The sequence below is a fragment of the Gavia stellata genome, chromosome 5 (assembly GCF_030936135.1).
Source record: "Gavia stellata isolate bGavSte3 chromosome 5, bGavSte3.hap2, whole genome shotgun sequence".
In the NCBI taxonomy this organism is placed as follows: Eukaryota; Metazoa; Chordata; class Aves; order Gaviiformes; family Gaviidae; genus Gavia; species Gavia stellata.
In genome coordinates, this window is record NC_082598.1 from 50,382,513 (window position 1) to 50,394,901 (window position 12,389).

Genomic DNA, 12,389 nt, shown 5'->3' on the forward strand with positions numbered 1-12,389 from the left:
CTAACAGCTGGGCGACGTGGTGATGGGGCTGTGCAGGTATGGGAGGTTGCTGGGGGTGGCATGGACACCGACAGAGACGGGGAAGCTGAAGACGAACTGGGAGGTGGGGGTAGAGGTGGCCTTGCCCCGCTCCCGCAGTGTCCCCGAGGGGCTGACAGCTTCCACTGCGCATGAGGTGGCCAACACCTGCGACTCAAACTGCAGCAGCTGCCCCATGAAGCTGAAGTTAGGGGAGATGATGCTCCGGCGCTGCTTGACAAACTCAAAGGCCTCCTCCAGCTTGACACGCTTCTTCATCATCAGGTAAGCCAAGCAGATGGTGGCGGAGCGGGAGATACCAGCCTGGCAGTGGACTAGGACCCGGCCGCAACACTCCTTCACTGAGTCTGGAGGGCAACAGGGGATGAGACGTGAGACCAAGTCCCTTCCAACAAAGCCCCACCCCTTGCCGAACTTGCAGGCAGTGGCTGACCTCCCTCCCACCAGTGCAACGAGTGGCTTGGACTCTGCTGGACCCCAGTCCCCTCTGAGCCAAAGGCTTTGAGGCAGGAACCTCCCAATAAAACACACACGGACACGGCTCCTCTGCGCAGACACTCACCGATGTACTCAATTGCCTCCATGAACCAGGAGCTGATGTCAGCTTTGTGGTTATCCTCCACGGGGATACACTTGTACTGGTAGTGCCCCTCGAAGTGGTTGGGGCAGTCTGAGGAGACGTTCAGCAGGGCTGTGATGCCCAGTGCATCAAGCATGTCCCGCCGGGCAGCGTGGTAGGCGCTGCCAAGGTAGAGGAAGGGAAGGATTTCCACAGGGCCACCCTGTTACAGAGAAAAACAACAGATATGGGGGTGACCAGGGGACAGCAGTGGGCAGGACACACATCCAGATGGCTTGGAGACCCTGAGCAGTGCACGAACCTGGCACCTGATCCCGGGCCCTCAAAAGAGGGAGCAGAGGCTGCCTTTCTGAGCTGTTAAACACATTTCAGCCCTCCCCTTCTTCATCCCCTCCAGGAATGGGCAGGTGCAGTTAACAGGATTTGGGCTTGTCCACTCCCCAGGGAGCACAAACACCCTGGGATCAGGAGGACCACCGTGCTCTCCCACGAGAGGGAAGGGAGCAAGGGCTCCGGCTCTGCAGGGCTCCGGCTCTGCAGGCCTCCGCTGAGGGAGAGCAAAGAGACTCCGGCAGGACCAGGTTGCAATGCTGGAAGGAGCAGCCAAAATAGCTGAGCACTGGTCTTCTAGACGTACCTGGTCATGAAGGGGGGTCCCACAGGAACTGCAGCCCAAATCCAGGGGCTCGGCACTGGTGGGTGGTGACACACTGCTCAGGGACTTGGTTTTTGCACAGAATTCCGGGTACTCCGAAGAGAAGCGCTCATAACCCCCTGCAAGAAGAGAGGCACGAAGCGTTATCCCGGGCTACACTCACAGCACTGCAGAACAGCATAGCCGCAGCTGACGCATCTCACCATGCCCTTCGCCACTAGATGATGCTACAGCGATGGAGAGTGGTCTCCTGCCCCAGGAGGAGCAACCAAGCTCCTGGTAGCAAGGGGGGAATCCTTGAGACCCCACCACTCCCTTAGAGGAAGAGCTTCAAGAGCTCTGTAATGCTCTTGGCTGCCCAAAGTCTCTGGTCCAGGGTTCAGTCCCCTACACCACCATCAGCCAAAACCCCAGACTGAGGCCAAAGTTGCTCTCTAAGATGATGGAGAGAGGCTTTGTTGCCAGCATTCTCTGACTTTAATGGGAGAAGATGCTCCCAGGCCAAAGACTGTTGAGTTCCCAGCTTTCCCAGACACATTGTCGTGCCACAAAGCACAGGGAGGTCTCCCACTTTCCCAGCCTGACCCTCCAGCCCAGAGTTCCCAAAACAACAGGCCGGGGAAGCCCTGGCACTGGCCAGGTAGAGTGAAGGTAACCCCACAGCAAAGCCACTCTTCAGAGAGAGATGTCCACCGCCTCTCAAGGACATGGGTGCAACCTGAGCAATGGAGGCGAGCATCCTGTGAAAAAGCAGCTTGCTCCTTTGCCCTGCTGCCAGGGGGATAAGCAAAGGTGACCTCAGGTCTCCCTAATGGCAGGCAAAACAAGAGCAAATCCCATCGACTTCCCAGGACAGGGAAACTGCAGTGCTGGCTGCAAACAAACACTTCTGGTGTGATTTCTTTCTCTCACTCAAATCGAATCAACAACCCTGACATCCTTGTAGAGTCTGACCTTGAGCCTTAAAACCAACGGAAATCAGGTATTTTACTATCACCACAGGAATTTAGCTAGACCAAGCCCTGACTCCCAGGATAGCTCCTGAAGATTCACCCCAACAACAGGACCTATTCCTGTAGATTTGGGCTCCCCAGAGCACACACAGCAGGACAGGTATTCCTTATCCAGCCTTAGCTCTCAGGCTGCCCTGAATAAGGCTGGATGTTCAAAAGACCGGTGGGTGCAAGCGCCTCCAGCAAAGCAGCCCAGGAATCCCTAGGCAGCTAGGGACCAATATTGCCAGCATCCCAGTGTCCTTTATGGTTTCCTCCCCCTACAGAAGGAAAGGCTCTAGCACCTTAAAGCAGAAACATGCACATGCATCACTGAATTTGCATTGTCCTTCCCTCGTGAGCAGGACAGTTTGCAGAGGCTGCTGTTTCCAGGGCCTGACATCCCTTTGCAGTCCTACTGGTTCAATTTGGAGGAGCACCCAAAAACAAGTGCCCCTGTTTGTTAGACATCTCCAGGAGGTCTGATCTAAGATCCCTTCATCTACCACATCCCACTCTGGTGGCCATCACACCATCCTGAGAGGGAGAAGCTGCCCAGGGCGGTGTGTGGAAATGGGCTCCCTCCTTGGAAAGGCAAGGTGACCCTTTCAAACAGTCAGGGGTGTTTCTCTCAGTGTTATCTCATCAGATCTAATGCCCATTCAACCAAGTGCCGCATCCAGCAGCTCCATCCAGTGGTGTGCAGACCCTGGCTGTGCAAGCAGGCCCTGCCCGGCACAGGAACCACGCTCTGCGGGTGCCCATCGCTGAGCAACAGCCAGCCAGGCTGTTTCATGGGCAACCTGCCAGCAGCCTGATCTGCACAAAACAGACCCGGGTCTCCATCGTGACCTGCACCCAATAAATTTGTATTTGGACAGGCACAGTGCTGGGTTAGCACGGCTCTTGTGAATCAGAGTGAGATCGATGATTTTAACAGCTCTGTGGCAAGCGAGGAAGAGGTCTCTAGTGCCAAGACTGAGTCTCTAGGAGCCTGTTCCTTAAAAAGAAAATATTGGAAACCCAAAACAACCTCCCATGAGAACCACAGAGGCACCAGAAGCCCTCAGCTGACAAAGGCCACCCTTGAAGCACAGCAGCGGTTCCTGCCACATGCACAGCTCCCAGCACCACAACAGCTTATGGTGAAGGACCTGAAAGCATGTTCCCCAGCGAGCCCTCGCTGTGCAGGCACTCCCGCAGCAGCACATCGTATCGCATCCTTGGAACAGCTCCTGCTGTTTTTACTGTATCTAGTGCAACAGAAGTGCTAGCTCCTCCATCTATCAAGCCTCTTAATGGATTTGCTACTCTGCATACGCATCCTCACCCCTGCTGTAAGTAAACCAGGGAATAAATTAACTCTCAGGCTGTAAACAAAAAAGAAAAAACCCCACAGAGCTCATCCAGGAACCCCAGCTGAGCATCCCCCTCCCCTAAATCATCTCGCAGCAATTCTCAGGACCAGCAGCTCCGGCTGATCACAGCATCTCATTTAACACATGCTGATGCTGAGAGCATGGCGGGGGGGGGGAAGCCCCGACTGCTGCTGTAGCGGCAAAAGGAGCACAGAGGCACCCCGGGGGGTTCTGCCCGCTGCAAAGGGACGTCGGCGACGTGCAGGACCAAATACCTGGTGTCAGGTACTTGGTCCTGCACAAGTACCTCCTCTGCAGCGTGGGGCTGGGGATGTGCTTCAACAGGGAGGGGGCATCCCCCCACCGCTTCCACCTGGAGTGGCTGGTGCCGCCGGGTTTGCCCCTTGGCCCCGGGGTCTGCGTGCCAGCCCTGGCCAGCCCGCGGCCGGTCCCAGGCAGGGGTGTGGGGCCCGCCCCACCGCTCGCCCTGCCCGAGGTGGCTCAGGACGCCCTTCTCCCGGGCCGCTCACCCGCGCTGCCGACTGTCCCGGGACCCCACCTCCGGGGCCGCGGCCGCACCGCCTCGCTGGGCGCGGCCCCCAAACGCAGCACCCACAAGCCCCCCACCCCCCGCGCCGGCTCCCAACTTCTGGCAGGACGGCCGGGAGGAGGAAGAGCGGGAACGGGACGCAGCGGGGCCAGACACCCCCCGGGGCCGGGGCCGGGGCCGCCCGCAGCAGCGAGCCCCGGGGGGCGCGGGGCGGGGGGGGTGTGCTGCCCGCGGCCAGGTCCCACCAGCCCCCCCGCGCCCCCCGTGGCGGTACCTGCCAGGAGGCGGATGTCGGCGCGCGCCGTGTCGCGGCGGAGCGCGCGCACCACCAGCGCCACGGTGCTGTCCTCGCGCAGGGCCTCCGCGCGCGGGCTGCGCTCGTCGTACACCACCACGGCGGCGTACAGCCCGGCGCGCAGCCGCGCCCGCACCTCGCCCTCGGCCGGCAGGATCTGCTCCAGGCTGACGGCCCCCTTGGCCCGCCGCCGCACGATGGTGTTGCAGCGCACGTTGAGCGCCCCGCGGATGTGGCCGGCGCTGTGCGCCAGGAAGGGGCGGCAGTCCAGCACCAGGCACCGCCCGGGGCCGCCGGCGCCGGCCTCGTCGCGGCACACCAGGCGCCGCAGCGCGCTGCCCTCCATCTCCCGCAGCCCCTCGGTGGCCACCATGGCGGCGGCGGCAGGGCCCTGCGCCCGCTGCCGGTGCCGGTGCCGCTGCCGCTCGCGCACCCCCGCGCGCGCGGCGGAGCCTTTACTACCCGGCGGCGGCCGGCGCGCGCCCCCGCCCCTCGCCCCGCCCCGCCCATTCATCCCGCGCCGCGGCCGCATGAATGGACGGCAGGCGGCGGGCGGGCGCGGGCGACGTCACCGCCTCCATTCACAAAAATCCTGCCGCGGCGCCGGCCGGCCATGTTCTCCGCGGGTTGTGAATGGCGGCGGCCGGCGGGCGGGGGGCGGGCGGCGCCCCGCCTTTCTCACGGCGGGGCACGGGGCAGCCCTCGGGCGCGCTGCCCGCGCGCGGGGTCACCCCCGCCGGGACCCCCTGCAGGGCACGCGCACTGCCGGGCGCGCGCGCGCGCGCTGCGGGGCGCGCACACGCCGGCACGCACAGGCGCCCCGTACCGTAGAGCACGCGCGCCCGCACGCGCGCAGGCGCAGGCACGCGCTGCGCGCCCCCCGCTCTCCTCCTTTGTCCGCTCGGGCCCGAGCGGCCGCCGCGGCGGGGGCCTCACGCAGGGCCCGCTGAGAGCTCCGCGGGGTCCCCCCCCCCCACTGCCGACCTGCCACCGCCGCGCGTTCCCGGTCAGAAAATGACAGCTCCCAAGCTGCAGAGCCCAAAACGGCGGCGGCAGCCTGCCCGGGAGGCAGCCCCGCGCGGGGCTCCCCGCTCTGATTCCTCACGTGGAGGAACCCCGGTTTTGTGGTCTGATTCCTCACGTGGAGGAACAGCCGTTTTGTCTAAAAGCCAACGGAGCAAACTCACAGCCCTGAAGCGACCTCAGGAGGGTCTCCCCACAACCACCAGCTGAACACCGAGCAGTCGCTTCATCCCCAAGTCCCTTTTGGGGCTGCCTTCAAACTAATGCAGCGCCGTGAACCCCAACACCAGCAACCGCGCTCAGGGCGTTTCCTGCGAACAGGCGCTGGCCGGTCCCGGGCGAGTCTGAGTCCGAGTCTGAGTCCGCTTCAGAGGCCCGAAGGCGCGCGGCTCCCCCGGTGTGGACCTGGGCGCGGTGTGAGGTTGGGGGCCCAATGGTTATCCGAGCCCCCCTGCCCCGGTCACTACTTTCCACAGAGGGCAGCATTTGGAGAGGCAGCTTGACTTCCCCTCCCCTGCGTGCCCAGTAGCTGTTCAGTTGGGCAAGGCAGGGTAACACCTTGCCACGTGTGCCTACCTGGGAGGAATCCAGCCTACACGCACGTTGTTCGGGGCCTACAGCTGCTTACGCTTACTGCGTCCCGCTGCTGCCTCTCCCTTACGCTCTGCTCTCTGACCGCTGCTGGATTCTCCCCTCCGTCTGCATCAGCCTCATCTTTGCACCCCTGGCTTTTGCGTGCTGTGCCAACCCTTTGACTCCGATTAGCTGTGGAGAAAAAGTAGCTGCCATTTGTGTAATACACCCCACTCCATGAATGTATTTGAGCCTGTTGCCTAACGCAGCCGGGGTGGAAGGCTAATTTTCTCCCGTTCCAACCTGCGTCAGACACAAGGAAAGAAGAAACGTATTTCTACTGAAATAAAGCAGACTCTGACTGGCCAGCGACATGCCAGGGACGTGCCTTCTTCCTTTAGAGAATGCTGTCGGAGACAAAAAAACTCAAACTGAGAATCCGATTTTGAACTCATTAAAAATTACGCTTTCATAGCAACATGACTTGAACTCAAGTTGGACCATCAAAAATGTCTTAGGAAGTTTTACTCAAGAGCTGATGCCAAAATATGCTGTTTTCTTTGCTCCTCTTGGGCAGGAGATGTTGGCCACTACCACGTGATGAGCTAGCCTGCTGTCTTCAATGCCTTCTGCACTACTCGCTCCAGCTTTTACACTAAAGTTGGATGACCAAGGGCACAGAGCATACGCCCTCGGAGGCAGGGCCTGATATCCTCATTTTTCCTTTTCTGCTCCAGCATTTGACTGAGCCAAACTGGTCTGAGATGGGAGAAGAAGGCAATATTGGCATGGGTGCAGGAGGGGGGATTTGGGCTGCTGTCCCTGGATGTTCACATGAGGACTGATGGAGGACATTATTTGAGGATGGAGCACGGATGGATGTGTGTGCATGTGCACGTGCATCTGATGGAGATTTCCAAGTGTTTCCACCCATGTGCCTGAACCCTCCTCTCCCCGTCACGCATCCCTTCCTGCTGTCTCTGTGGAGGTGGCAGGTTCTTGGCTCTTTCTTCCTGGAAAATAAACTGCAGGCAGCCAGGCTGCTGGAACTGCCATTGTGTGCACCTACACCAGCCGTTCTCATGGCTGTGCTCCTGGGTGGTCACATCTGGAGCTGATACTACAGAGGGGATGGTGGCTCACAGACAGCTTGCAGTGGAGAAATTGAACCTGAAGGTGAGAGTGCCCAAATCGGACCAAGTCAGGATCCACAACTGGAGGAAAACAAGGACCTCCCTCACTGCAGTTAGCTAAAAAGGAAATCTAATTTGCTTTGTCTGTGGAGGTGTTACGATGGGACAACCAAGAGCCACCAGAAATGCTTGCAAGGCAGAAGCCACAAGGCAAAAGACGCAGCACAATTACCTGGGGTGGAGGAGCAGGAGGGGCGGAAAAGTATTGGGGAAGTGGGGAGGGATGGAGATGGGAGAAGGCCACATGGCTTCACGTCCTGACTTTGGAAACCCGGATAAGCGTGAAAGCAAATATTCCTGTCAAACAGCATCCGTATGGCGTGAACTGAAATACATCCTGCTGGAAAACAAACGACCAAAAGAGAAGAGAAAGAGCAAGAGACATTAATTTCCTTCGCATCAGAGTCAAAGAATTGTCTTTTATAGGGCCCTGGCCAGAAGAGGCAATTGTGGAAGGAGGCTGGAGGGAAATGAATTGTGGAAGGAGGCTGGAGGGAAATGAATTGTCAAAGGAGGCGCATATCTGGATGATTAAATGTCAATATGTACCTTGAATTAAGGAAAAGCAATTTACACCTCATCTCACTGTGGCAGTGAAAACCAAATTAGAGCCAGGCTGTAAATTTGCCCGCCAATAGACACCAATTTGTTTGGCTATCTAAATGCTTTTTCTGCCCAGAGAAATGCTGAAGCACGAGGCCGCCCTGGGTGGGCAATGGCTGTTGTGGGCAGCTGGTAAGCTGCTGAGCTCAGAGAGCCCTCTGGGCTCCTCCAGGCTTTCCTGGCGCTGCTCCCCACGGCTCCTGGCCCCAGCGCTCACGCATGGGGTCCTGGTGTGCTGCGTCACACCGCAGGTCTCAGCTACCCAGCAGATGTGCCTGCCTCTGTGCCACCTGGGCTGGAACGGAGGCCAGGATTTTGTTATGCTGGAGTTTTCCCAAGAGCTCGATTCCCTCCGTCTTCCTGATCAGACGGTCAGCAGGCTGTACGGCTGCGGATGGACAAAGCACAGAGCTGTATCTCCGCTACTCTCAGCACGTGGCAGAGGTTGCAGCGTAAGGATGCTGCCACCTTCTTCCAGCAGCTCCCAGTGGTTAGCTGAAGGGTTGAGTGATTTGCCCTGGCATGTGCAGGAAGCCTTTGGCAGAAATGAAAGGCAGAATCAAGGTCTTCACAACTTGCAAATCTGCGCTTACCCACAAAATCCGGCCTTCCCGGAGTGCCGTGGGGTCATTGCTCCCTTCTGTCCTCATGCAGCACCTTACGGTGCTCCTTTCAGCATCTATCTCTCGCACCTTTCCAGGCTGGGGAAAGCATCCTCCTGTCTGTAAAGGGCAGTGCAGCAGTGAAAGAGTTAACAGATTCATGTTAATAAATTCAGGCTCTCTTTTTCTCTAGGGCATATTTGCATATTAATGGAAGGGAATTGTAACGAACCTGTCTAGGGAGGCTAAAGGGAAAACTATGCAAGGTTGGCTGAGAAGGTGGAGGAGGGGAAAATGTTCATTTCCAGCTCTTTCCAACCCCTCAGTTGCAAACGCATGTGAGCAACCTGAGCTCCAGGGCAGCACCTTGCCCAGTGTGGGACACCCTGGGAGTGAAAGGAGTACCTGAGTGCAGGTAGCTGTTGGGACCCACCTGCATCCCCCCCTGCGCTGGCTTCTCATGGCTAAGCTTCACGATACCCCAGACATGCTTTTATTTCAAACCCAGGGCCACAACAGCAGATTTCAGCAAGCGTGTCCCAAATCATCGCCCTGCCCTCCAAGGCATCCAGATAAAATGCAGCTCTTGGTGGGCTGTCAGCAGAGAAGCTCATCCACAACTTGTTTTCAGCGGGGGATCTCTCAGAGCTTTTCAGCAGCCCTGTGCTCGGTGCAGGGGGAGACGGAGGCAGGGAAGGGCATTTGACCCAGGCTGGGTGGAAGCACCTCCCTTCCCATCCCTGCTCCTTCACACCAGGCTGCAAGTAGCTGCAGCATATGCTTGAACCCTGCCACAGTCTTTGTTGCCTCAAACCCCAAAGCCCCGCACACCAACCCATGACAGCCCATGAAAAATGCCAGGCGCTTTGCCAGGTCTGCTTTCTCCGCTCTCTGCTGAGGCATCAGTTTGTAATCCCCACTTCAGTGGACTGCCCTACAGATTTTATCTCAAGAAGGACAAATAACCTGTTCCTTTTGCCATGCAATAGCAAATAGAGTGAGGGTTTATAGTCATGGTGAAACCAGCTATAAATCACTAGGTAGGAGACTAATCACTGGGCCCCTGATCTGATCTAGATTAGGAGATGGAAACAGCAGCCTTTATTCCTGAAAGCAAAGAAGCCCTTCTTCAGAGCAGTGATGGGGTGTTCCACGTACCCCAATAGCTGCAGCTGGTTTGTGCCCATGCTAATGTGATCAGGGCAGGACCCACTCAAATTAGCAGGATGCAAAGTGGCCGGAGCCATTTTCTGCTGCAGGTTTGGTTTCCTCTCTCTCTCTCTCTCTCTCTCTTGTCCCTGCCTTTTGCCACGGCCTCATCTCTCCTGTAAAAGTCCATGTGGCTCCAACCACATCGGGTGAGAAATGTGAGGTCTGATCCAGGACAGTCAGTGAACAGGAGGAGGATTTTAAGAGGATATATGGCTTCTGCTACATGGTTAGCTCAGGCAGTTAATTAGAGCTGGTGTTGGGGGGGAGAAGGGGACGGTTTCCACACCAGGTCTAAGTGCTGCCTGTGGAAGCAGAGAGGCTCCCTCCCCAAAATCCCCATGCTGTTTCTTTTTGACCTGGTTGGTTTTGAGGGGAGGTGTGGGGAGAAACAAACTGCAGGGTTTGGAGGTTAGCTGCTGGCAGCGTTCCCGAGGGCGGGATGGTGGGTAGGGGCTCATGGATCTGATGCATCGCTCCGGCTCTGAAGGACTTAGGAGCTCAGTGGTCTCATAGACGTGGCAGACTTGCCCCTCAAAATCACCAGGACCCAGAGACCAGCCCTGGTACGGGCCCAGCAGGGGCAGAGCCAGTCTGGCTGTCCCCTGGGCTGGGCATCTTCCAGCACGTGGTTCAGTTTGCGTGGTGGCCGGTTGGATGCAGGGTCATTGCTGAATGTTTCTGCAGCCTTGGCGGACAAGGGCAAGCCACACCGGTAAGCTGCTTCCTGACATAAGAATCTGCAAGAGCTGTCCTTAACATTTTGTCATTTTTCATACAACTGCGGTGCTGCGCTGGCTATCAGACCCCTGTGCCCATCCCCTTCGGTCTCCTGCCTTCTCCAAAAGCCCTGAAGCTTTCCCCATTCCATGTGTTGGGACACACATGGTCTGTGATCATGTTAGTACAACCACAGATTATAAAGCAGATGTATAAATGAGGTGGGTAAAACAAGCACATGGGTCCCTTAATCCCAAAATTTCAAGTGCTGTGGGGATTAGACTAATATCTTTGGTTGCAGGATTTGGGGATGCAGCAGAGCCAGAGAAGTGAATCTGTGGAAGCGAGCTGATCCCCTCCTCTCAGTTCGCTGTAAGACAGACTCGGTGTAAGGGATCAGCTTTGGAAATAGGATTGAAGCCACTAAGGGGTGCAGCATTTTAACCTTTAACATAACCTGTGACATTTTGCCCTTAAGCCACATTGGATCCCACATGGCTGTGAAGCCAGAGATCACTCCTGAAAGTTCTCTAGCCCGCATGCAGTATTTAATCGCAGGCATGCAGATCCTAGCAGCTGCCTTCTTTGAGGACATAGCTGTTTGCAAGCTGAAAGAGAAATGCCTCACTTGAATTTCCCAGTGTTTGGTTAAGCATCCGGCCTTGGTGATAGGATTGAAGCTGAGCTTTGAATGACGTTTTTTGCGAGGAAGAAAGGGCTGGGAAAGAGACATTTCTCCCTTGGGCTTAAGTTCATAAATAAGACAGTGTTATGTAAGTGTGACTATAACCTATTTATACATAGCGTCAGACTCATACAATCAGGCTATGAATGGCAAATCTCCCACTAATTTCTATGAATATAACAGTGGTACCTATCTGAGTTTTGAAACAGCAATTGAAATGCGTGTTGTTCTGTGTCAGCAGTAACTGGGACTTCCCTCCAAATTATACTGAGGAAGGGGTGACTTGTGTCTGGCACTTCTTATACAGGCACAGTGGGTGGAATTGGCTTCAGGCAGCTGCCTTGCACCCATTCCTGATCCCATGGCCCAAATGGCAGGCACCAGGGGAATGGAAACCTGCTGCCTTTCCTGGGCTCTTGTCCCTCAAGCAGTGGGCCGGGCGGGAGCTGGGCTCCTCGGGGGCTCTTTCAACACGACTGTGCCCTGTTATGAGGCATGGAGATGCTGAGTGTTCACCCAGGTGTCAGGGCACGGGAACCAAAAGTGTCAGCTAGCGAGGTCAAACCAACATAAGGAGCACCGGCTCACACAGTGTTAACCAGGGGATCGCCTCGCTGCAGGACCCGGTCTGTGCTCAGAGTTTACAGGGGTTCAAAACCAAAAGGAAAAATTCCTGGAAGCAAAGCTCATCAGGGGTTATTAAACACAGGGAGATTGCTGAGCCAGAAATGTTCAAGGCTAGAAGTGTGGCTGGAGTCGTTATGGCACACACTTGCCCTGATTCTGTGTATTTGTCCCTAATATTGGTGCTGCTCAGTGTAAAGCTGCTGAGCAGAATGGTTTGAACCAAAATGGCCACACTTAGTCTAATGCAGCCTTAGCTGTGTGGGTCTAACTTGGTTGGCACAGCCTGATCTCTGCCTGGGATCAAGATAATGGCAACTGTATATAAAAAAAACAAAGGAAGATTTGAACCCAGAAATTACTCCCAAGGCACAGAGAAGCAGTCATCGTAACTGCGAGCAGACAGAACCCTAAATCAGGTTCAAGTTTAAAGCCAGGCTTTTTCCTTCTCCATCGCCTCCCAGTCTGGGCTCTGCCCTGAGCACTGTCTCAGCATGGCAAACAATTGCACATCACTGCTTCTCCTTGTCCCTCTCACGACGCCTGTGCCAGCAGCCGTGGACCCCGGAGAAGCTGAGCATCACAGCCGTCCACGGGAGGCCATGGCAAGAAAAGAAAGTCTCAAATCCCTGTGGGGCTCCTCTGTGCCTCCAGCTAATCTTCCTTCCCTGCTTCACAGATGATCTCA

General features: G+C 56.7%; 1 protein-coding gene across 2 annotated transcripts; it reads right to left on the reverse strand.

The window, feature by feature from the left end:
* On the reverse strand, positions 1–4,842 carry DUSP4 (dual specificity phosphatase 4). 2 transcript variants are annotated; one of them, XM_059818034.1, is made up of 4 exons: positions 4,449–4,842; positions 1,257–1,393; positions 602–821; positions 1–386 (listed from the first exon to the last, which is right to left on the reverse strand). In XM_059818034.1, the coding sequence occupies exons 1-4, from the start codon at positions 4,840–4,842 to the stop codon at positions 1–3; spliced, it is 1,137 nt and encodes a 378-aa protein (XP_059674017.1). The 2 variants fall into 2 exon arrangements, with proteins under 2 accessions (XP_059674017.1, XP_059674016.1); XM_059818033.1 differs by having other exon boundaries at positions 1,257–1,427; positions 4,366–4,842.
* Positions 4,843–12,389: the final 7,547 nt, after the last annotated feature.

Bases quoted from the DNA above. Each gene is read 5' to 3' on its own strand.
- DUSP4 (XM_059818033.1), bottom strand. From the start codon at position 4,842: ATGGTGGCCACCGAGGGGCTGCGGGAGATGGAGGGCAGCGCGCTGCGG. The intron at 822-1,256 runs GTACGTCTAGAA...TCTCTGTAACAG, and splicing joins GGACCCCCCTTCATGACCAG to GGTGGCCCTGTGGAAATCCT. The intron at 387-601 runs GTGAGTGTCTGC...GTTGCCCTCCAG, and splicing joins GGAGGCAATTGAGTACATCG to ACTCAGTGAAGGAGTGTTGC.